The sequence below is a fragment of the Carassius auratus genome, unplaced genomic scaffold (assembly GCF_003368295.1).
Source record: "Carassius auratus strain Wakin unplaced genomic scaffold, ASM336829v1 scaf_tig00215870, whole genome shotgun sequence".
Lineage (NCBI taxonomy): Eukaryota > Metazoa > Chordata > Actinopteri > Cypriniformes > Cyprinidae > Carassius > Carassius auratus.
The window spans coordinates 162,501-187,041 of record NW_020528285.1 but is presented as its reverse complement, the minus strand read 5'-3'; the positions used below and the strand labels follow the sequence as shown (position 1 = coordinate 187,041).

Sequence of the window (24,541 nt, the reverse complement as noted above, 5' to 3'; positions counted from 1 at the left end):
AATGTCGCTGGTTTATCAACTACTTTATGTTTTGGCAAATGGCCAATTTTTATGGATTTCTATGAATTTTCTATCACATTTTTTGTATGAATCCCATTGTACAAATCCATATGAAATTGCTACCTTGAAAAATAGTTCTATTTTCTCATGAAATCAGGTTTTTATTTCTCTGTAATACAGACAACTATTATGGTCCTTTCCTCCAGTGTTTCTGATGAGATGCTTTAAAGTAACAAACAGTAAATAAAAAATATATTTATTAAAAGAGAGAAATGTTTATAAGGCGTAAGAATAATAGATGGATAACATGAGATGGTGAAAGAAGGAGATGGAAAAAGAGCAGGCAAGGGATGAAAACAATCAGTCAGAAAAAAAGAAAAGAAAAGAGGAAGTCAGCCAGGGATGAGGGTGAAAAGAGGCAGGGAAAAATCTGGCAATGAATGCCTTTTGATCGAAAACCTCTGCCTGGCAAGGGGGAGTTGCCATGGAAACACAGAGCTGCCAAAGATATGTGTTGATGGATGACAGTTTGAGCCAGTAGCATTAGACAGATTCTACGCCTGGAAGAACAGAAAGAGAGAGCGAGAGAGTAGAGGCATCATGCTACTCTGCTCCTCTATTAGTGTTGACAATGACATGATGCTTGTCACACTGTGCATCACAACACACCCACACACAGTTCCTCTCTTAAACTGCCATGGTGCCCCAGGGAAGGTGAGGTGAACGCCGAGGCCGGCTGTCAGGGTTGAAATTAGACTCATGTGAGATTTAAGAGCATTCAGAGTGTGTGAAGATTTTTTGTTTTTGTTTTGTTTACATCTTGTTTGTTTAACTGTGTGTAAATGCCGCAAATAACATTCTTCCCAATGAAAAATGTCTCTCCCTGTTTGATAGCTCCTGAATCCTGTATCATTAGTCAGACTGGGAACACTTTTCTCAAATAATTCAAAAGCGCACCCAGACCTGTCATTACACAGATATGAAAATAGGAGATTGGTGGTGGGGGAAGTGTGCAAGAGAATGATTGAACTACAACAATATGTTAGTCAAGAATGGTTCAGGAAAGATGAAGAAAGACAAAACGTGGTAATGAGACGGAAAAAAAAGCAAGAGCGACATAAGAATCAACCCTCCTTTTGCAATCTTTCTTTATAAAGGCTCCATAACGCTGCGTTAAATCCACTTTTACTTCAACATATCACCTCTCTAATTCTGAAAGAGGGTGGCTCTAGGGCTAATCTGTCCCAAAAGTGATTGATTCTGTGATTGGCAGGCTTAATCAGGGGGGTAATTTATAACGAGTCTCTTCGGTGACGTTGAATACCAACTACTCACCACAAAAGAGTCAGCTGTGAATGGCGATTTTTGATTCATCCCAGTGAATCAAATCTTTTGATTCTGTCCAGCAAAAATTGTTCAGATTATAGCATATTATAACACATTATTTTCCTCTATGCCCTGCCTTTCTGAAACACATAGATTTTTGCAAAGGTCATCGTTCTGAAAAGCGAGGTGTACACTGATTGACCAGCTGTCGAGTGCGTTGTGATTGGCTGAATACCTCAAGCATGAGACAGAAATGTTATGCCCCTTAGCACTGTGATGCCATCTCCCCGACAGGACCAGACTAAACCAATAAAACCCATCCCAACAAGGCATTTGTTGCATCCAGTGGGGACATAATGATTTAATACATTGCATATTGAGCTGCATAAACATAAAACCATGTCTGTATTTGTAATTGGAGAAATGACAAACCACAAGCGCTACTCTACCCTGCTCAAAAGCGTTTGAATCATCAGTGGCAAATTCTTTGAATATAAAACATGTACTCACAGGCTGTGAGTTAGAAGTGTCAGACTGTCCTTGCAAAGTTGGAACTGTCTCACATTATAGAAAAGCCTCTGAGCACAGACCAATTGTAGGGTAGTCTGCAGGTTCAGGAAACAGTTCTTCATAAAATGCATCACACAGTGTCACACACTGTGAGCTTGAGTGAGGAACGGTCGGTGGACTTGAGAACGGCACGGCTGGTCGGATTCGACGAAGGCCACATATGATGACCCTGGGCTGAACTCCGCTTTGTCCACGGTGAAAGCTGATCTGGCGATCCACAGCGCAAAGTTGATGTATTTCTTCAGCGACCAGCACGGATCAGCCCTTGGCATGGCGAAGCGGATATCGTCCTCTTTTAAAAGGCCAAACAATATAGTTTTGCTTTCACAATGAAGCAATGTCTCCACAGCATGGTGGCAACAACAAAACTACAGCGAGAATCAAAGTTACATCTGTTTTCTCTGCGTAAACATTTGGCCGATTATGCAAATCTTCCCACACAGTGACGTAGACGTGGGGGCGTGTTTAAACGAGTGATTTTAGGAGCGCGTGGACAAGTCTTAACTTTTATAAAGAATATCACCCTATAACCCTAACTTCACAGATCTTTTTTATGCACCAAGAGCTTGTAACACTCAAAAGAGAAAGGAAACATTTTAATTGCATCATATGACCCATTTAATTCCTGAACACTCTAAAGTAAGATACTGTAGCCTAGGCCGTGTAAACTGCACCATATATAAAAATTTGTCTATGTATTTTTCACACTTGGTTTAGAACAAGGAAGTCAACAAATCATAAACTGCCCAAGTCCTGACCTCATTAAAGTGCACCTATTATGAATCTTGGAGAAAAAAAATACCTTTCATGCGGTGTATCACATCTCTAAGTGAATGAAAACATCCTGCAAAGTTTTAAATCTAAAAGTGCACCATGTATAAAGTTATTATCTTTCAAAAGAAAGAGTCAACTCTGAGTCATGAAAACAAGTAAATTTTTAAACAAAAGTTGTTTCAAGTTGACACATTAACATATTTATGCCTGCTCACTTGTTGTGCAGACCCGGGAAAACTTGAACCTCCCCTCCCTCTGAGGGTCCAAGATCTTTGTGAAAAAGTGACTAACCTCAGTGGTGAAGATAGACAGATTATATTTGGACTATACTTCATAAGATTAAGATGAAGCAACATTTCCAATGATAGACAAACAGTTATTGAAACACTTTGAGTACTCCTCGTGTGCTGTACTTCTCCAAGCAGTGTTATTAATCTGATAAATATGCAAACAAGGACATTGACAAATGTACATTGTGTGCTGTGTATGGGTGTGTTCATAATAACCACTGAGTGCATGTTTGACTGAGGTGTGTGTGTTTGCCATTAACATTTTTTTCTTTTTTTTTGCCTCAGGGGATCCCAGACTGCTCTTCCAGTAAACATTGTTTCCATAGTGATAATGGAGAAGAGAGGAAGGATGCAAAAAGGTGACAGCAAGAGTAATAAGAGTGAATGAGTGAGTGAGAGAGAAAGTGTGTGCGTGAGAGAGAGAGAATCCAAAGAAATAAGCTGCATGCCAGATATAATAACATCACAAGGAGATAAAGGGAACATTGTGAGCTTGAGATCATTTTATTCTTAACACATTTCACAAAAACACACACAGAAATCAAACCAGAACAATGTTTAAGATTTTATTTCATTTCCTACCAGCATTGTTGCCTGTATAAGTTGTGATCATGTCTGAGGTTCTCCCATTATGTGTTTTTACAAATAAAATAAATGCGGAGAAAACGCAAACAATATAAAAAAGTGCATGAAAATAACAGCTTTCATAGTAAATGAAGATTCCCTCTTTCCTACAAATCACTTGGATCATTGGACCTCAAAATAACAGATTAATAAGGACACTGAGGTAACTGTATCCGTGATCTCTGTCAGCTGGTGTCAATTAAGATGTTTTGTCTCCTGAATATGTAAATATATTAAATATTAAGGGTGCTAAATGGAATAGAATTGTATTGAACATTATGGCCAGCTTCAGGTCCTCATGCATTCTGGCTAAAATACACTGCATGTAAATGTGATTATCATCATGGACAGCAACCCAGGTCATGCATTTCGACAGGTGCATATGATATTAACAAAATTTTATTTTGAAAATTTTTTTCATTATTATTTTTTTTCCTTACAAATTCTGAATGAGTGTGAATCTTTTTTCACATGGTCCCCATCACTATGAAAGGCCATTTCTGCTACGGAATAAATAAAATGGCAGAATTGCAAGATATAAACACAGGATTGTGAGATATAAACTTGTAATTCTTCGGAACTGGTATAAACTCAGAATTCTTTCTCACAATTCAGAGTTTATATCCTTTTGAATTACAAATTTATATATCACAATTCTTTTTTTTCTGCCATGAAATAAAAAAATAAAAAAGATTATTGTGACTTTTTTTATTTTACAGTTCTGTTTTTCTTATCACAATTATGAATTTATACCTTGCAGTTCACCTTTTCGTCTCTGAATTGTGAGTGTATGGAAACAAGCTTCCATACTTCTTTGTGGATTGGTTCAGTCACAAATATCCACAAACACATCAAACACATTAAACGAGAACATTTAAGGCACAGTATGGTAGTTTCCGCAAGAGCCGAGTGATATGTGATTTCGCTGTCCCTTTTGATTTGTGATGTTGCGTAATCCAGAAGTACAAAAAGTACCTAAAAATTAAGAAAACTTTGATATTCTGGTTTGTATAACGGATCTATAAAGCTGCTGGAAACCAGTTTCTTCCTTTGTTTCCACAGCGAGTGTTCTGTTGTTATTTTCCCCTCAAGTGAGCCCTGGTGAGAGCCCCATGGTGTCCAGAACCTATAGCGTCTGAAAGCCATCGCTGTGAAACCTCCCCTCCTCTAGCCTTCTCCTTCCCCTTTTCTCTCTTTTTCTCCAGGGTCTTGTTTTCCTTGTGGCCCTGCAGACCATCCCATGCCCTGTTCTGCTCTCTGGTTTCAGCATGACACAGAGCCAACATAGGACACACAGAGTCCTCTTCTTCATCACTGTCCTCCTCCTCATCCTCCTCCTCCAGCAGCTGTGGAAATCTTACTGAAGTTGATGATGATGAAGAAGAAGGGTGAGAGTTGGAGTATACATCCCGTTCGTACACAGACAGGGGGAGCTGGAGGTAACGGCCGGATGCGTATAAACAGCAGCAGGCAGGTACACACTCTGGACCTTCACGCCTCAGCAGACGCAGGCGTTTGCGGTATGGCCCGGGCGGTGTAATGCAGGGCTGCAGGGCAGGAGGGGGAAGAGGGGTATTTGTGGCAGGTGTTTGGAGGGAATAAGGTGTTGCTGTGGAACCTGATGGGAAGCACCAGTCACTCTGGAGGAGGATTTCGTTTCTGAGACGACGGAGAAGGTTGTTGATGAGCACGGAGCGCCTTAAGAAGGACTCGGGGTCATCCATGAAACGCAGCTTCTCGAGAGAAAGACGGAGAATGTGTGCACGCTCCTCCAAGACCGGTGACACCTGCTGGCCCAGAAGACAAAATGAACATTCATAAATGAGGTAAGGTCAGTTATCAAGTTAACCTGTATGATCCATGTGTTGTGAGGAACAAATGAAGGTGCAAGATGTTGGTGAATGCTTTGTTTCGTTTGCAGAGGTATGTAGTGTAATAAAGTGATAAACAGTAGGGAAACAAAAACTGTTAAACGATAAAACCTGGCAGTGCAGAAATATTTCAGTTTAGTAAAATAGGAATAGAAATAAAAACTGAATTGAAAGCAAAAAAAAAATCGAAATGTGCACTACAACAGAACGGAAACTAAATTTAAATGAATAATAAAATTACTAAAAAATATATTTTTTTTTATTAAATACTTTCATATGAATTTCTAACGGCTAAAATTTGAGTTTAATTTACGTTCAAACTAAATATTCAAGTAAAAAAAATGTGCAATGAACATATTTAATAATAATAATAAAAAAAAGACAAATGAGGTATGCTCAGCGAATTTTAATCTGAAATTAAATTCAGGAATTTTAATAGGAATGCTTTATTATGAATCCAGTCATGAATTTCATGTGAAGCTGAAAGATTTCGGAATACATTCACTGCATGCATACAGTTCATCACATTAATCTACATTTTTTAAAGGGACTTCGGCATGAAATATCACCATCCTCACCTTTACAATTATAAAAAAAATAATAAACCCTGGTGTTTACAGGTTCTTCAGTGGTAATGCTAGTCTATGCAAAAATTATTACAGCGTCATGCAGTAACATGAATTACTGAAAGTATTATGAATAATATAAAGTGTTGTGTAGAAATATGTACTATTATGTAAGGCTAGCACTTACAGTGTGACAGTAACTCCTGAAGCTCAGTGCAGGTTCTTCATCCTCCACAAATTTCCTCTTGAAATATGAGATCCGTGACAGGGCCACACGATCCATCACATGATCAGGAGCTCGTCTGTAATGGGGCTCTGGAGACAAAACGGGAAGGTTCAGACAGAGTTTCATTAATAGGCTATGTCTTCTAGATCAAAGACTGGTATGGAGAGAATTTCTGGCCTGTTTTAGTACCAAAACTGGATAACAGATTTTGAAACGTCTAGTTTGGAATGGAACATCATCAGCACCATCTGTTCATGGTAGTCTGTTTTTCAGAGATGAGATTAGTTTCAGACCTTCAATGAGCCCTTGGGTGTTACCCCCTGGTGGTGAGGAGGTGGAGATACAGCTTTTACTGCAATGCTCTGAATCCCAGATCGGTTGGTAGATTGGTGGCGGGGCTTCGGATTCAGGCTCACAAAAAGGGTTCATTGATAGGACCAAAGCCATAGTTTCACCTCAGTCCTAAACAACAAACACACAAACATAATTATTTAAAAAATGCATAATGCAATTCTGTCATACATGAGTAAGTGATGAGAATTTTCATTTTATTTCAACCCTGGATGACTTTATGTCTTCTATGGAATACAGAAGACATTTATTCTGTACAGTAAAAGTCACTGGGGTCCAGGGTTGTTTTGTACCCCATTTTGTATACTTTGTAAACACAACAAGAGTTGAAATATTCTTTAAATCCACATATTTATATAACACATAGTGTGCATACAGTATATATTACAAATCACAGACATATATGTTCCAAAAATCATACAGGTTTGGAACCACATATAGATGAATACATGTGAAAGAATTAACTTTTTTTGATGATATAACCCTTTAAAGCTGCAGTAGGTAACTTTTGTAAAAATATATTTTTTACATATTTATTAAACATGTCATTATGTCCTGACAGTAGAACATGAGACAGATAATCTGTGGAAAAAAATCAAGCTCCTCTGGCTCCTCCCAGTGGTCCTATTGCCATTTGCAGAAATTCATCCGCTCCCGGTAAAAAACAACCAATCAGAGCTGCGGTCCGTAACTTTGTTTGTGTTCAAAATGTATAAAAATGTATATAAAAAGCGAGTACACCATGAATCCATTTTCCAAACCGTGTTTTTGGCTTGTCCTGAATCATTAGGGTGCACCTATAATAAGTGTTTATATTCGGACTATTTTAGATTGCTTCGGGGTACCGCAGCGGAGTAACCCAGTACCTTTGTGATTCTTCATAGACATAAACAGAGAGAAGTAGTTCCGGCTACAATGTTCTTCCGCAAGACGCAAGCAGTTGTTTATTAACTGCTAGAGCATCAAAAGTTACCGACTGCAGCTTTAAACACAGGTTTTCAATTGACACTGACTGAATTATATTTTCTGCAGCACTTTATTCACTGTGTGTGTGTTCATAACATCATATCTTAAATTGTTTTTGATGTTGACTATTTTTAAAAGTTGTATTTCTAGTAAAGTTTAATTTTAGTAAAGTTTTTGGAAACAACTCATAATTAAAATCCTTCAGTAGCAGCATCTTTGCAAAGCTTGTATTACATTTCTGACAGCTTTACAAAAGAATCTGTACTGAAATATGTGCTCATACTGTTAAGATCTAATTGAACTGATTAGAGACTTAAAAAAAAAAACAGCCACTAGTTTCTAACGTTAAGATTCTTGCATTGTAGTAAGTTTTTTCTCGCTGGGGAGCAAATGTTGCATTCTAAAAGTCACAGTATGTTTTACAATGAACTCTTATCTTAAGAGATCAAGGAAAATCTGAATCCTCATTACAACCCCTTTAAAAGAAGCAACCTCTCAACAACAGTGTGCTACTCTACAATAACATGTAAAGTTATTTCCTCTATCTTTGAAGATTACACTAACAAGGCATATGAAAATGCCTTCGAGACTCTTTAAAACAGCTAATAGCCAAAAACACACACTATGAAACTCAGATAACGAGATCGACAGAGAACGACATTCAGTAGAAGCTGAAAGGGAAGGTATCTGTTTGTGTGATCTCTCTTTAATCATTTTGTTCTCTGTTCTATCACACGCGCAGTGACAGGAGAGAGAGGAAAAGTTCTGGATGACTGCCTCTACAAAGGGCATTAATCTTCACTGACAATTTCACACAGACACTATTACTCTCATGTAGTGGCTTCAGTTGGCACACACTGAACTGCCGTTACGCCAGGCTCTTCTGAGTCACCAGACACAGTTCTCACATGTTTTTGAAAAATGTGTGAAAACTCTTTATTATCAAATTTATATAGAGGTTAATGGACATGACTAATTGTGTTGATGTTATTGGAATACATTTTTTAATAATTAATTGCACTAAATTAACAGAAAATAAAATGAATCGTACAAGTAAATGAGAAGTAAAAATAAAATGGTTAAAATACGAATCACAAACTTTTTTTTTTGCATGCACACAGACACAAAAATTGTTCCTCTTGCAGTAAATTTAATTCAGCTGTAATAACCCGTCCTGTTTTTAGTCTGTGTCCGCAGGGTTTGGATCACACTGAGCTCATGTGAGCGAGAGACGTGTTTAATCAGAGCAGATCCCACTCTCCTCCTCTCCCTTGTACTGTCGTTACCTGTTTCTCATTCCGCCCACAACTCTGCTTTGAATTTACGCTTTAGAAGACCGAGAGCTGACACAGAAGCAGAGCTCTCTCTCTCTCTCTCTCTCTCACACACACACACACACATAAGCTTCCTGTCTGTCTTTGTCTCTTTGCTCGTTTTGCGCTTTTATGCACTCTCTCTCTCTCCATCTTTTCCACTTTCCTTTTCATGTGAAGAAAACATAAAAAGGTGCAGGATCCATTGGATTTGCACCTCATCAATCGCACACGCACCCATACACAAATATCACAGGGTACAGAAGGGAATGTGTACTAGAACTGTGAAGCTCAGTAGATGCTAAAACTACACATTATAAAACAGTTGATCCTAAAACCAGACAGAGAGAGTGAGAGAATGAAAGCATGAGCGATCCAAACTAAGGAATCATGTAAGGGATAAGCTTTCAGTTGTGGTTTTTCCTATGCGAAAACCACAATTACAGGTTTCCATCGAGGTCATGTAGTTTTTGGCTTAACTCACTAAAACCAAAACATCCAATGCTCATGATGCTATTTACTGGGTCATAAAAGCTGTTAAAGCTCACTCACACATTTACTTGCTATCTTAATGGGGACTTAAATGCTGAATTTTTGCTGTATTCTATTTTTGAAATAGAATAACTGCATTCATATTAAATGTTAATCATGATTTATTAAATAATTTACAAATTATTTTGCCACATCTCCTTATGCCCCCAAAGGCAGGTTTTGTCCGTTTAGCTAACTTTTTAAGAACATGCACTTCTTATGAATAGCTTATTAAAGTATTGAGTGGTTAATCTGCCAGAAAATGTAATGCTTTGAAATGATTTAAACAATTTACAAAATGCTTTGTCAGTAGCACTTAAACCAGAAAGAAAAAAACACTGCACAATTAGTCAGGTTCTGAGAATGGATTTAGGCATCAGCTCATGCCCTGCTCATCCCTTTAGAACACCAGGCTGAAAGATCATTCTAAAACCCCAGTGAATGTCGACCACAAACATGTTCTCGGTCTGTGGCAGAGGCACAATGACACATGCACAGAGCTAGAGAGTCATCAGTAACACCACAGTCTGCCCACACGGCCTGACCCAGAAACACTTCCATGATTTATGAGAAACATGAGTAACCGATATGAGCACACATTCCAAGATGTCAATTAGGACAAAATATGGATGTGAAAAAATATCTCATTTAATATCTCAAGTTATCACTTTCTATAGTGTATTAAACATTTAAAAAAATATGTAAATATTATTACTAATTATTATAAAAATTATACACAAATTATTTTTATTATTATTATTTTAATTTACACATTGGCATGACTTTTCTTCTGTGGAATACAAAAGGTGAGATTTTTGAATATTGAATAGGCATTACAAAGAAGCAGCATGAAAGTTTTATAAAAGTGGTCCATGCACTACAAGTCTTCTGAAGCCATGTTTATTTCTGATGACATGTTGTCTTGTAAACAAACAAACCAAGTTGTTGTTCACTAGAAAAATCCTGGCTTCCACTTGTAGGTCTCAAATCTTATATGCGGTTGCATTCAGTTATATATTGTGCCTTTAGACAAATTGCATCACGTCATTGGTTGTCTCATGATTACTTATAACTTAAAAGTTGGCATGATGGTGTCTAAAAGTGACATTTGATATTGGATTCAAATAGCTACAGCAAAGGGAGAATAATTGCATGAACAAAAAAGCATGTATGGTTTCAGAAGACTTAGAATGCATTATTTTATTGTGCTTTATTTGTAATTTGTTTTACACAACAACTAGAATATTTGTCCATATAAGAAAAAAGCTCATACAGATTTGGAACGACTTCTTTAATTCATGTACGCACATGCAGAACCCACACTTGAGTCACACAGTGAAGTGTGAAACACACCCTGCTGAAGTGACGCCCCAATGTCCAATAAGGTGAAAGGACCACAGTAGACTTTACCAACCATAAGGCTATAGACACACACTTACACACTTCTCCAGGAGCTTTCATCCATCTGCTCAGAAACTGCTTTCTGTCTGAGTGCTGGAAGCATTTAAACCACATGTGTCCTCCTGAGGGTGCAGGACTTCCATTCAACAGTTTGGGTTAAAGCTTGACCTGAATCTATCAGTGAGACGGAGGAGGTTTATTTAAGAATCGAAATGTTGCATTGGTGATCTGAACACATCCTGCAGACTGTAATCTAGGTCATTAGGTAGTCTCCTTCATTCTCACACGCTCAGACAGAAAATGTAGGCAACACCCAGTCGAGGAGGTAAAACATCCATCCAAACATGTCTCACACACATATACAAAGCCTGGGGAAATGAGGGAAATAAATGAAAGAGGGGAAAAAAGAGAAGTAGGAACACCCTTGCCGCCTGCCAAGAGCTCTGTGGCTGCTCAGCTTGTCTAGGTTATATCCAAGAGAGAGAGAGAGAGAGAGAGAGAGAAAAAGAGTTTCACCATGTCTGCACTGCAAGCGGAGAGTGTAACGGTGTTAGACAGATAAAATAAGAGAAAAATTATACTGACTTCAGCCAACAGCCTTGCATCCCGGCCTCGGTGTGTGTGAGGTTATTGCAGTAACATGATCGTGTTGACACAACGCCACATCAGTGCTGAAGGAATGTTCTGGCTACCCATGCATCCCTGCTGTAAAGAATCAGTGCCTGAAGCTGTGTGTGTGTGTGTGTTTGAGCAGAGGGAGGGCAGCACATGCTCTCTGTATTCTCAAAGGGGCAGGGTAATCACATCATCCCTGCTATCATTTAAATCAGTGTGATGTATACATCACGGTGGGCTCTGATTTATGATGTGATGACTGTGATTTATTTGCATTCAGACAGCAACACTCACATTTTTTTGTCTTATGAACTTATGAACAAATAATCTATTAATAAACATTATTATTAATATTATTAAAGTTACTTTAGTATATACATATATTCAATTATATATAATTTAAATTAAATATAAATATAATTATATTTTTTCCAGTTATCTATTCTTTTATGTTTAATAAAGCTAAATCTAAAATATTTTCAAGTACTAAAAAATGGGAATTATGAAGTGTGTTCACATGCATTTAAAAAGTTATATTTCAGTCAGGCCATAGTAATATATCATGTTAAAATGTCATGTAAATACTCTTTTAATGTTTTTAAAAATATTTTCTTATGCTCACCAAGGCGTATTTATTTGATCCAAAAATACAGTAAAAACTAATATTGTGAAAACTATTATTACATTTGAAAATGTTTACTGTTTTATTGTTTATTAAATTGTTTACTATTGGAATGTTGAAAACAGGTGTACTTAATAGTATTCATGGACATCATGACACATCTTTTCAGAATTATTTAATGAATAGAAAGTTCAGAAGAACATCATTTATTTGCTAATCTTTTGTACGATTATAAATTATTTTATTGTCACTTTTGACCAATTTAATATGTCCTTGCTAAAAATAGTATTGATTTCTTTAAAGAAAAAAAAATTATCCTTCAGTTACGCCCTGAGTCATGTATACCAGGATAGAGAGATGAAGAGTGTAGATTAACTGCAAAACCCTGCTCATATAATGTACTAGCTCTCAGACTGTGGATCATGTGTTTGTACCAAATGTGATGACAGTACGGTTTTAACCACATACAGTATCCATTGTTTATCTACAATTTATTTTGTGGGTGTTTGAACGAGGTGAGCCTTTTGATGAGTCATTTCTGAATGTGAAGGTTTGACAGGAAGATGATCTGCATAGGAGGTGCTGTGTCCCTCCCTAACCACAGTTTTCTGAAACTGCCTGGGTAGAAGTTTTAGATGATTACGAGCAGCCCACAGACTCCTCAGAAGTCTCTTGAAGTAAATCCTTACCGTGCCCAGACACAAATGACTGGAACGGACTGATGAGAACCACAGGCGGTAAACGATTGCGTGGGTTTTCCTTTGTGCCTGCTGTAGATCGAGGGATCAATGCATGGCAGTATGCCAGACACTCTTAAACTGGCACAGTGATCTCAGGGGGAATACCCACATACACACAAACACACACACTCCTGCCCCGCGGCACCAGGAACAGATGCTACAGCCAGCGCAGTCAACCTATTGCTGATAATGAAGCAAGAAATAATCCCATCCACACACACATACCATCTCAGCCACGCACAATAGCGTCTCTCTCTCTCTCTTACACAACAACAACAATAGCCTCACACACATAGATCTCTCCTGACTTACACTACACAGACACCAATGCACAATTTTCCCATGCAACAGTAATTGCAAATTCATCAGGACAGAAACACACACTCTGCATCCATCTATAAAGTTATTGTGCTTTCATCTTGTACACTTCTTCTCCTTGTAAGGAAATCAAGTGGTAGCAGACGTCTGGCTCCTTGCCCTTACAACACACACACACATAGCTTGGCTGTTTTAATGTGTGAAAGGAACATTGTGTGTGTGACCTTATTGTCATTAGCTTCTTTAGAGATCCAGTGTAATTATAGTGAATTTTACAAATAAAAACAAGAAGGAATCTTGGTCAGATGATAGCTTGCATGTATGATAGAAATATTAAATTTTATTTGACTATAATTAAATTTTAAATTTAAAAAGGTATTTTTTTTAAATGCACTCGCTGAATTAATAAATAATAAATATATATTTTTTTAAATGATGAAATATATAGTAGGAATATAAATATATGTCGGATCTATTGTTCTACATGTAGTTATTATAAATTCAGTCACAGTTATATTTTTTGAAATAGATAGATAGATAGATAGATAGATAGATAGATAGATAGATAGATAGATAGATAGATAGATAGATAGATAGATAGATAGATAGATAGATAGATAGATAGATAGATGAAATAGTTTATACAAAAATTACTTTGCAACTGTAAGGGCCTTTTAATATAAACTAGTTGTACGCAAATGTTGACTACATGGACATAATGTACACTCTTTGCCTAGTGCATTCCTCATATGGACCAAATATACATTCAATATTTGATCATTAGTATAACTTCTCATAACGAAAACACATGATACTGTGTGTATTCTTAGGGGCTTAAAAAATAGTTGTTTGCTCTTAACACACTTGAGAGATCATAAGTGTAGTTCATCTGTTTTGGCAATGTGCCATGTCTGTCTGCCTCCGGAGGCTGGCGACGAAACTCTGAGCACTGTGAATACGTTTAAAATATATTAACTTTTGCTTACCTTTAACTATAATGATGACCAGGTCAATGTGTGTTGTTTTATTCAATCAGATGTGTCGTTACGGACGCCGCTCTCTTTTTTAACTCGAGGTTCCGCTGCTGTGGTCCCGCTCGGTTCATCAATAACCACTTATCCACGATCCATCAGCGCGAGCCTTTCTGACTCGCAATAATCGATACGATTCTACTGGAAAAATCTAATCCAAAAACCAAGCAGTCAATCAGTGCGCGAACAAAGCCGCTGTGATGTGACGGAATCTCCGTTGCGTGTCCGCGCAGGTCGCTTTGCTTTGTGCCACAGTGACCTCACCGGCAGACGGTGCTACGTTGCAGCATTTGCTTTGAACGGGGCTTGTTAACGTTGGACACCAACAGCGTCGCCCCATTCCTCGGAATAAACAGAAGCAGCTTTTTGCTCAGGATCAGTCGCGTCCCGTCCCAGCAGCAGTGCCTCCCTGGTGCCTTGAGTGCGTGTGCGCGCTCCTGGTTTTGGTCAGAGGAGCTGCGTTTAGCGCGCAGCAGAAGTGGAGCGGGCGGGCACGGCGCCAATCATCTGTTAGACATCTCCCTTTTCAGAAGCGGCGGTCTGTATTTTCCAGCCGCGCGCCTGAGCGGATTTCTCCGGTGTTCCCTATAGAAGGGATGGAGAACGCGCCAAGTTGTGCCGATTCTTTTGGTCCCAATATCACTTTCTGTACTCATACACGCACAAACATGTAGATCTATTGGGAAGAAATTTTACAGATTTGTTTCGTTAGGTTTTTATATTTAGATTGTATTTTGCCCAGCTACTTTTTTTAACAGCTAAAGGTCATGTCTGTTTTTAATGACATTTTCAGAAACATTATCTGATAATCAAACCACATGTCCTACCATTTAGGCCTATAGATCAACTAGTTTTTGTTGTTCTCGTCATTTTATATATTTTATAAAAAAAAAAAAAATCAAATAATATAAATATAAAAATTAATATTAATATAATTCATTTTTTTTATTATTTATCTGTTCTTATTATTCATTAATTACAGATGACCATCAATACAACTATTTTGAAAAGCTAGCTAATTTAGATTTTAATTGTAATTTACTTTGTGGGAATTTTTAGATTTTTTATAATTTCTTTTTTCTTTTTGAATACAAATGACCATCATCACACGTCTGAGGACATTTTAGAAATGTGGCCCTCTCGAGAACAAGCATGCGCGCACACACACACGCACACACACAAAAGCTTTTTTCTTGCACAGTTTCCCTCTTACTGACTCCAGGTTCCAAAAAACACACCCTGTTTCTAGTTAGAAGCAGACATCCACTCCAGTGCCAGAGTCTGTAGTTTATTTTCTTGCGTGAAAAGCAGCCCTGCGTTGAAGGACTTTTCCAGGTGAGTGGGGGCTTCAGAGAGAAACAGCATCTTTTTAATAAATGGAAACCATGCATTGTGGTTTATTGTACCAGCACTTCTCTCTCAGCCTTTTAGTCCATTAAAGGTAAATCATTTGTAATAAGCAGCACCGTCCATATTGGAAAAAGAAAATAAAATCTTGGATGTTTCTAGTCTTCAACATGACATTGAACAGGCGGTAACATATATTTTATTTTCTTCTGTGCCCATGATACAATTATGTTACATATTTTGTTTTTTTTGTGGGTATGCCACCATTTTTATTTTACATCTACAGTATGTTTGTACATTTTACAAATAATTCTTTAAACTTCAACATGCCGTTTAAGAAAACTTAAAATGACCCTCAACAATAGTGCCATCTGTTGGCTACAATTCGGTACAAGTGTTTGGCTGAGTATTTATTCCAGCTCTTATTTCAGTAGTAGAGGACGCCTGATAATCTTCACAGACATACCCTCGTTTTGATGTCTATTTATCATCTAAAGCTTTTGATCTGACAGAATACTTCAGTTGCTGCTTCATTATAATAGTTAGGGCACAGAGTTCAGTTCTCCCTCTCTCTTTATTCACTCCAGCCAAGCAGTGAGGAATAAATATTGACTTGCACGAAGCTGCTGTCCGTGTTTAAGCACTTTGAAGAGAGCTCTTTTCCTCGGGATAAAACTGAAAGTTTAATGGGCCCTTCAAAATACTGTACGCTCCCCCCACGCAGACACACACTTCGGGTAGTGACATCTACATATTTATGAGCATACAAAGTGCATATGAAAGAAGTACGTGAAAGATTGGTATGATAACAAATGTATTTATAAAAAGGTATGTGTGAGGCAAAACAGTTGCCCTCATAAATTAAAAACTTCACTGTCGGCTCTAAACACAGCCCCACCGAATTTCATCATCTGTAACTGATAGAAGTTTGTATTTGGCACTAATATTTCCAAAACTTTTGTAATCACCAGAGAGGATTTAGTCATAGACAACTGGATTTTTGCTCACACACTTTATCTAGCACCAGATGGAGGTGCAGTTTTTCCCTTTGCTTCCTGTTGAGCTGAAAAATAAATGAATAAATACCTGTTAAAATATAAGATTATTTACATTTTAGAACTCCACAGTGTAGCATACCTAAGCATAAAATATTTATTCCATCATTAGTATTATAAAAGCTAAATTTTTTCTTCAACTTGGGGCTTTAACATCATATTTCATAAAACATTGTAAGCAAGACCTAATCCTCAAGACAATCTTACACTCCTTGGAATAAAAACAGGCAGACAAAGACAGTTAACAGATGTGTTTTTTTTTTTCAAAACAGGATCGCATACAAATGCATCATCTTTTTAATGTATCGTTGTGTAAGACTTCATTTACAAATCAAACTACAGCGGTTATACAGAAGTATGAATACACAAGGTGACACAACATCGCTGCAACATTTCAAAAACATCATACAAATGTTCTCCAGAGAAAAGTAAGGCACCGACTGAATCGGTGGGTATATAGGCAATTCATTTAAAGCATTTTGAGAATAAACTGAAAGAGCAAAATTAAAAGAACTGCAAATATTATAAACGTACACAATGTTTAGAATATGTATAAAATGTTTAAAACTGGTTTAGTTGGAACACACCTTGTGAAAGTTGAAGGTGTCAGTGGCATGTTAGACCTGAATCACGTTGGGACACAGAGAGAGCACAGGGAGAGTTTGTGCTATGCTTCTTGTGCAGTTAATCCTAAAACGTATTTATGCTGGTGTTTATTGGTTCTGTAAACTGAACAGAACCACTGTCACTGAGTTCAGAATAAGATGGGTTCTTTAAATGACCATCAGGGGTCTGTTGTACTTACATCTTCTCACATACAGACTAGACTACTGCAGAGCCGTGAAAAAAATCTTATGGGAGAGGAGCTGTGACAGCTGTGAGCTTTTATCAGACTGTGGAAAGACTCATTCACACACATTAAAGATTACAGTTTTATCAGTCATGCTATAAAGAAATGACTCTACTTAAGACACCTCAGTATCTGCTCGAGCTAAAAAAGTTTGAGAATTCTAAAACTAGAATTATAACATTTTCTGAAAATCTTGTCATTATTCACTCACCCTCATGTTGTTCAGATGCCATATTAATGGTTTTGTTTTTAAGTTAAATATAATTATTTTATAAATTATGAGAGTAGGTGATGTATACTACTAAGCAAAAAAAAAAAAAAAAAAACACATTAAAGGGATACTCCACCCCAAAATTAAGATTTTGTCATTAATCACTTACCCACATGTTGTTCCCAATCTGTCAAATCTTCGTTTGTCTTCGGAACACAATTTTAGATATTTTGGATTAAAACCGGGAAGCTTGTGACTGTCCCATAGACTGCCAAGTAAATTACACTGTTAAGGTCCAGAAAAGTATGAAAGACATCATCAGAATAGTCCGTCTGCCATCAGTGGTTCAACCGTAACATTATGAAGCAACGAGAATACTTTTTGTAAGTGAAGAAAACTAAAATTATGACTTTATTCAACAATTTCTTTGTCAACAGTCTCCTCTATGTCTCTCCACATCACTCAAACTGCCTACGTTCTTCTGTGTCAGTCGCACCACAAAGATGCTCTGTTTCTATGTGAATTTAGCTTTGATTTGAAAGAAAACAGCGCATCCTCGTTATTTTAGTTTTCTTTGCTTACAAAAAGTATTCTCGTCGCTTCATAATGTTACGGTTGAACTACTGATGGCAGACGGACTATTCTGACGATGCTTTTAATAGTTTTCTGGACCCTGACAGTGTAATGTACTTGGCAGTCAATGAGACAGTCTCAAACCTCATGGTTTTCTTTCAAAATATCTTAAATTATGTTCCGAAGATGAACAAAGCTTTGATGGGTTTGGAATGACATGGGGGTAAGTGATTAATTACAAAATTAACTTTTTGGGGTGGAGTATCCCTTTAAACATTATACAAACAGTAAATTTATTATTCCATATGTATGCTATATTCCAAGTCTTATAAAGACATATATTTTTGCAAAAGATTGGGATTGCATTAAACTTATTAAACGTTAAAACAAATATTTTTTAAATTGTTACAAAAAAAATATAATTCAATGAAATGCTGTTCTTTTTTAGACTTAAAAATCATTAGCAACAAAACATTAAGCAGCACAATTGTTTTCAGCATTGATAATAATAATTAATGTTTCTGAGCAGCAAATCAGCATATTAAAATTATTTCTAAAGGTTTATGTGACACTGACGACTGGAGTGTGCTGAAAATCCAGCTTTGCCATCTCAGAAATATATTTTAAATGGCAAAAATATTTCACAATTTAAGTTTTTTCACTGTATTCCATTTGTTTGATCAAAACTTGGCAGCATTGATGAGCATAAGAGACTTCTTACAAAAACAAAAATCGAACGGACTCAACATTTTTGAAGTAGGCCTGTGTTCGGAACAGGCCATGATTTAAACCAGTATTTACTAATCATCTTCCCCCTCAATCAGAACCCTTATTTGTGCTTGTATTCATGTAATAAAACAATGCACTTTTAGACATAATGAGCTGTGTTTATCACTGAACAATGAATTTGGGTCTGTTTCATACAAACTATAACATAGTTTCAGAAGACTTAGAAGTCTTGGAGCATGCTTTATGTGTTAAAGTGCAGCTTGGACATTCTGCCTAACATCTAAATTTGAGTTTCATGAAATAATACAGGGTTAGAACAATATGAGCATGAGTAACTTGACAACTAAATGTTAAATCTAAAGGTGAACTATCCCTTTAAATATGGACTGGTCAGAATCTACTGGAAAGCTTGAGTCTGAGGGACTGCAGACTGGCAGAGCCATGTAACCAACCTATTTAACTGATTTACTGTATTTGCAATGAGATTCTCATTTATAGTGGGAAAATCATTTGGAAGCCATATCTGCATGAGGCAACAGTGCACCAAGCCCCTAATAAAACTGTCACGAGTGAGACATAACAGCCTCTCTGCGTCAGTTTGTGACACAGCTGTTTTCTAGTCATAATGCATTTAACATCCTACATTTCAACATTGTGCTGTATTATGTCATTGTAATTTTGACTGCTGTGGCATTTTCTCAGGCTTAAAAGTTGACAGAATGTTAAAATACCATTTCGAGACTGTTTACTCCGTTTGCCAAGAAGAAACTGAGAACATCTCCCAGACCCAGCGTGAGAGGGAAAGCTCAGCCCAGCTGTGCGTTTCGTGGGACGTGGTCTGTAAGGGAGATATTGTCCAGTTGTGACTCTCTGAGGACCATCACAGTCCGAGACTCTTTCACAAGATGTGTTTCATGACTCCATGTGCCCTAAAAATGTGCTTAATTCTGGTCTTACAAAACATACTAGCTCAAAGAGTCCAGCTTCTTGCCATACCTGACTTTTCTCTCTTTTAAGGAGGGGAGTAAAACAAATTCATATACAGTATCATCACCTGAAATGACGACATTAGCAAAGCTAAGAATACATATAACAGTATGTAACATCACACTGAACAAACACACCCTTGTCTCACACACTCACACTTGTTTCTATCAACCTGCAAGACTGTAACAGGGACAAGGTTTTTTTTTTTATCTCAACATTTATCTTGTGATATTTTGAAAAAGCACACTGAATAAGTGACACATTCACTAATTAAACATTTCTTTTAAAGCGAAAATGGTACGAAATATCAACTAAACTGTGAAAGTAGAACAAAGTCTACAACTCCATACTGCTCACAGAGCTTCATACATTTACCAAGAAAGTGGGTCCATTTTCTCAGATATATAGATACAAAAATAGATCAGCAAAATCTATGTGCCATTTACAGTACATAACAATCACTGAGTGAGTTTGACCATCGCTCAAGAAAGGAAAGAAACGAGTTCAAGACAGATTTCACAGATTGACCACACAGAGATCAGGACACTTGTATAGACAGAGCAAAAGCGCTGAGAAGCCTCCTTACCATCACACACTCCTCATAGTTAAAAATCCTCATAGTTTCATCACTGGTCCTCTATACAGGACATTCAGCCAGAACACTGGCATTCTACATCTCTAGTGTTGCAGTACTGAGTGTTAAGTCTCCGGTACTAAATCTCAACATTCAGGATCGCACAATAAATTCAATACAAAAGATTAGAGGGAACAGTCTTGTGTAAAAGTATGGCAAATACACATCCATATCATAAACTGTCAAATTAATGCAGCCTTCATTTCACCATGTTAGAAACTATTAGAAAATGGTTTCATAATGTTCTCACGATTCAAAACAGTCACAGATTTGACTCTAAAGTCGAAGTAAGAGCTGAAGATGCATGTGCTCATTGTTCTTCATCAGGAATGGTAAATCCCATTTGTCATTGCATTAACATAACTTATGTTATAGTCTGTTGGTGTGGACACTAATATAGTTTTTATAGTTTAATTGTTATAATTATCATTCTTGGTGTGAACAGGCCTTTATTGTGAAAAGATTATGGTCAGGTCAGTATTGTATAATTTTGTATTGACATTATATCACTTTATTAAAATGATTTCAAGGTATTCAAAGGATTTCTTCTATAATGTATAGTTAAAATATAATATGAAATATATATATATATATATATATATATATATATATATATATATATATATATATATATATATATATATATATATATATATATATATATATATATATATATATATATATATATATATATATATATATAACAAGAAAATGCTTCTGTTTTACAGGGTTTCCATGTACAGTAGATTTTCAAATGTTTTTAATGTGTTTCATTTTTATTGTATTTGTCAACAAATAATTTATATTTAATAATTTATATACTTTATACATTTTACATTATAAATTAAATTTTACATAATAAATTCAGGGTATTAGTTTATTAAAAGTGCTATAGAACATTTTGGACAATATTATTTAATTTATCACCAATTTTGTATTGACATTATATTACTTCATTAAACGTTTAAAGGGATTTAAGAGATTTCTTCTGTAATGCATGTTAAAATATAATATAATAAAAAATAAGGAAGTGCTTCTTTTTTACTGGGTTTCCAGTAGAAAAAAAAATAAAAACCTTTTTATAACATGTCATGACATGATTGTATAAGCAAACAAATAATTGATATACTTTATATTTTTATACATTTTTAAAAAATAATAATTCATACTTATATTATAAAGTTTTTCTTATATTTATAAAGCTTTATAAACATATTATTGTATTAAGGTGTTTATAGGAAAATGTAGTTTAAACAAAAGTTCTATCCTTATTGGCTGTTAATGTTATATTGAGAATGAAAGAAATTTTTTTCTATTTGTATTGTGGAGTTTCTGATCCAAGTATTAAATTCAGAATGAGAGGAAATAAAATATCTGTGCCCGGTTGCTTGAAACTCCTTAAGCTAAGAAATCCCTTAGATATAAGGTTAAGGGTACACCTAGTGAAACTTGGGTTGCATGAAAAAACCCTAAGGGTTTCCTTAAGGAACTTGAGGCTGTTATTAAGTTTTTCCCCTTAATTATCTAAGTGTTCCCTTAAGCGTTGCTACAAAGTCCTTAGTGACCATTTCACCTTAATAAATTTAAGGGACCAAAACAGCTTCCTTAAGTCAACTTAAACACAAAATATGATGGCTGATTTAGTGTTAATTGAAGAGGAGGATATACCAAGGCGTGTATTTTAATGATCGTAATAACCCCTTGGAGACGATGAATGGTTGATGAAAGGATGAAAATATTATTATTATTATTATAACCACTTATGAAAACAATAATTGCCTTTTCGTCCTCTGTCCAGTGTTTTTTTTTTTTTTTTTTTTTTTTTCTGTTATGTTTTTACTCTCCATATGAAAAATATATTAATACAAGTGTGATTTAAGTAAGGGTTTGACTTTGTGGTTCGTTATGTTCTGTTTACTGTTAGAGGTAGTAACTATAGCAACCGCGGAGATCTTTGCCGTTTGATGTCAGAAACTACTGTGAAACGCTTAGTATAAACACTTAGGTAAGGTTGACAGTTAAGAGGTTTCTTGCAACGCTCTTAATGAAATCCCTTACCTCAGGGATTTTTTCTCCCCAGGGAAACCCTCACTTAAGGAGTTTCATGTAACCGGGCACTGACACATAACAGGCTGTATGTGTTGAAGTATGGATTGGCACTCTTATAATACATTGGAATGAACTAAATCCTGTATAAGAACACAATCTAGAAAATCCAATCACATGTTGAGAAACCCAGCCATAGACATAGTTTTCATTCAAATACCTCAGAATGGCATCTAGTCAACCTGACAGTAATTGTACCCCTGAACAACTTTGGTAGGTCTGAGTAATGTAATCTTAGGACACAAGTTATAATCTGAGCTAAGATATATGAACTCGTTCATGTCTGGATCTCACACTTTCTTTCTCTCGTACTGTGCCTTAAACACCATAACCCCATAAACATCATGTCAAAATATACAAATAAATATCTAAATAAATCTCAGTAGTGTTTCCTCCATTAACGGTGTGGCATCTCTAACCCTGTTCTCACCATTTTCTCTAACCCGTTTCCCACAGTGCATTGGGAAGGAGAGTAGATTACATCCCCAGAACTACTCGTGTTTCTCATAATGCACTGCAGTGAGGGCCAGCTCTGTTGTCTTGGGGCCGTTCGAGGGCATGACCTGCTCTCTGTCACCTATGCCATAACACACATCATTGCCATCACTTGCTGACATTCTAGGACTCCAAAAGACTGTGCCATCGACACACCTGTTGTCCCTTCGATTCCTTCATCTGTGTCCAGTGTGTCAGCTCCTCCTCCCCAGAGCTGTTCAGCCCCAGAGAGATCCAGCCAATCATCTCCTTCCGTTTCATGCTGCGCTTGTTGTAGACCGACAGGATGAGTGTGACATCGGAGAGCTGGAACAGAGCTACTTGGAACACAAAGGTCTCCTTGTAGGTGGGGTTGGGTTGGCCTCGACAGATGGACGTCTTGCACTTGGACATCTCTTGACCCATTGAGTTCAGCAGAGTCAGCTTTACGTATGTGTCTGAAACAGGATGTCAATCAGAGAACATTTAGGATCAAATTAGTCAAGAAGACGAAACTTGATTTGATCATGAGAAATTTGAAATGACTTTCCTTAGCACTTTTTTTTTCTAATCAGTATTTAGATTTTGTTTTCCATTAAAAATGTCTTTTAATGTTTTTGTTCATATACATTTCGATATTAAGTCTATTATTAAGAAAGAAAAAATAAATATAGAAATATAATATTATATTATAAAAGACTGCAGCAGAGGTTATTTTTTAGCGAATGTTAAAAGTATTTGGGGTAAATCAGATGATTTTATTTCTGTTGTATCAGTCTATTTTTGAGAGTTGGAAAAGATATGGTATTACAGCATGGTATGGAAATCTGATTGTCCAATCAAAACGGAAACTTGCTCGAAGTGTACATACTGCTTTAAAAATTGCTAGTTAGGAAGCGAAACAACCTATTCAGATGTATGAGGTATCTGTTTTAAGACAAGCTAAGAAAATTATTGCTTTTATATGAGAATTTTCATATCTTACCCTCAGGAAGGTGACTGAGGATTTTGATGAGTAAATCAAAGCGCTACAAAAATTATTTTGTGCCAACTGCTGTTGAATTATATAAAAGAGAACTGCAAACATGAGGTTTGTTTGGCAGACTCTAGCTTTTAAATATATTAGGTCATGTGTAATTTATTATTGTGGTACTGTGCTATGTGAGTTTAATGTAAATGTGCTGGCCAAGTCATGGTTGTACAAGATGAATTTTCCATAAATGGGACAAAGTATATTCAAATTCTAATAATATAATATAATATAATATAATATAATATAATATAATATAATATAATATAATATAATATAATATAATATATAATTTTTTACCCAATTGGGATTTTTTATTTATTTTTTACTGGAAAACTACACACAAAGACAAAAATTCACATTTGAAAAATGGAAAATTAAAAATACAGTATAAACAATAGGTTTTGAGC

At 36.3% G+C, this 24,541-nt stretch overlaps 2 protein-coding genes across 4 annotated transcripts in view; both read right to left on the bottom strand.

The window, feature by feature from the left end:
• Positions 1-3,316: 3,316 nt before the first annotated feature.
• Positions 3,317-14,642, bottom strand: LOC113096099 (SERTA domain-containing protein 4-like). 3 transcript variants are annotated; one of them, XM_026261493.1, is made up of 4 exons: positions 14,091-14,642; positions 6,541-6,709; positions 6,209-6,336; positions 3,318-5,374 (listed from the first exon to the last, which is right to left on the bottom strand). In XM_026261493.1, the coding sequence occupies exons 2-4, from the start codon at positions 6,692-6,694 to the stop codon at positions 4,661-4,663; spliced, it is 996 nt and encodes a 331-aa protein (XP_026117278.1). In that variant the 5' UTR covers positions 6,695-6,709; positions 14,091-14,642; the 3' UTR covers positions 3,318-4,660. The 3 variants fall into 3 exon arrangements, with proteins under 3 accessions (XP_026117280.1, XP_026117278.1, XP_026117279.1); XM_026261494.1 differs by having other exon boundaries at positions 3,320-5,371; XM_026261495.1 differs by lacking the exon at positions 14,091-14,642 and having other exon boundaries at positions 3,317-5,374; positions 6,437-6,640.
• An 8,339-nt stretch (positions 14,643-22,981) lies between these two features.
• LOC113096100 (synaptotagmin-14-like) overlaps positions 22,982-24,541 on the bottom strand; it is a 17,975-nt gene continuing 16,415 nt past the window's right edge. The window contains exon 8 of the mRNA XM_026261496.1: positions 22,982-23,559. Within this exon, the coding sequence (XP_026117281.1) occupies positions 23,246-23,559 (314 nt within the window). The 3' untranslated portion in view covers positions 22,982-23,245. The remainder of the gene's footprint in view (positions 23,560-24,541) is intronic.

Excerpts from the sequence above, each read along its gene's own strand:
- LOC113096099 (XM_026261493.1), bottom strand. The coding sequence starts at position 6,694 with ATGGCTTTGGTCCTATCAATGAACCCTTTTTGTGAGCCTGAATCCGAA. Across the intron at positions 6,337-6,540 it reads CACCCAAGGGCTCATTGAAG|AGCCCCATTACAGACGAGCT; the intron begins GTCTGAAACTAA and ends TTTTGTCTCCAG. Across the intron at positions 5,375-6,208 it reads TCAGGAGTTACTGTCACACT|CAGGTGTCACCGGTCTTGGA; the intron begins GTAAGTGCTAGC and ends CTTCTGGGCCAG.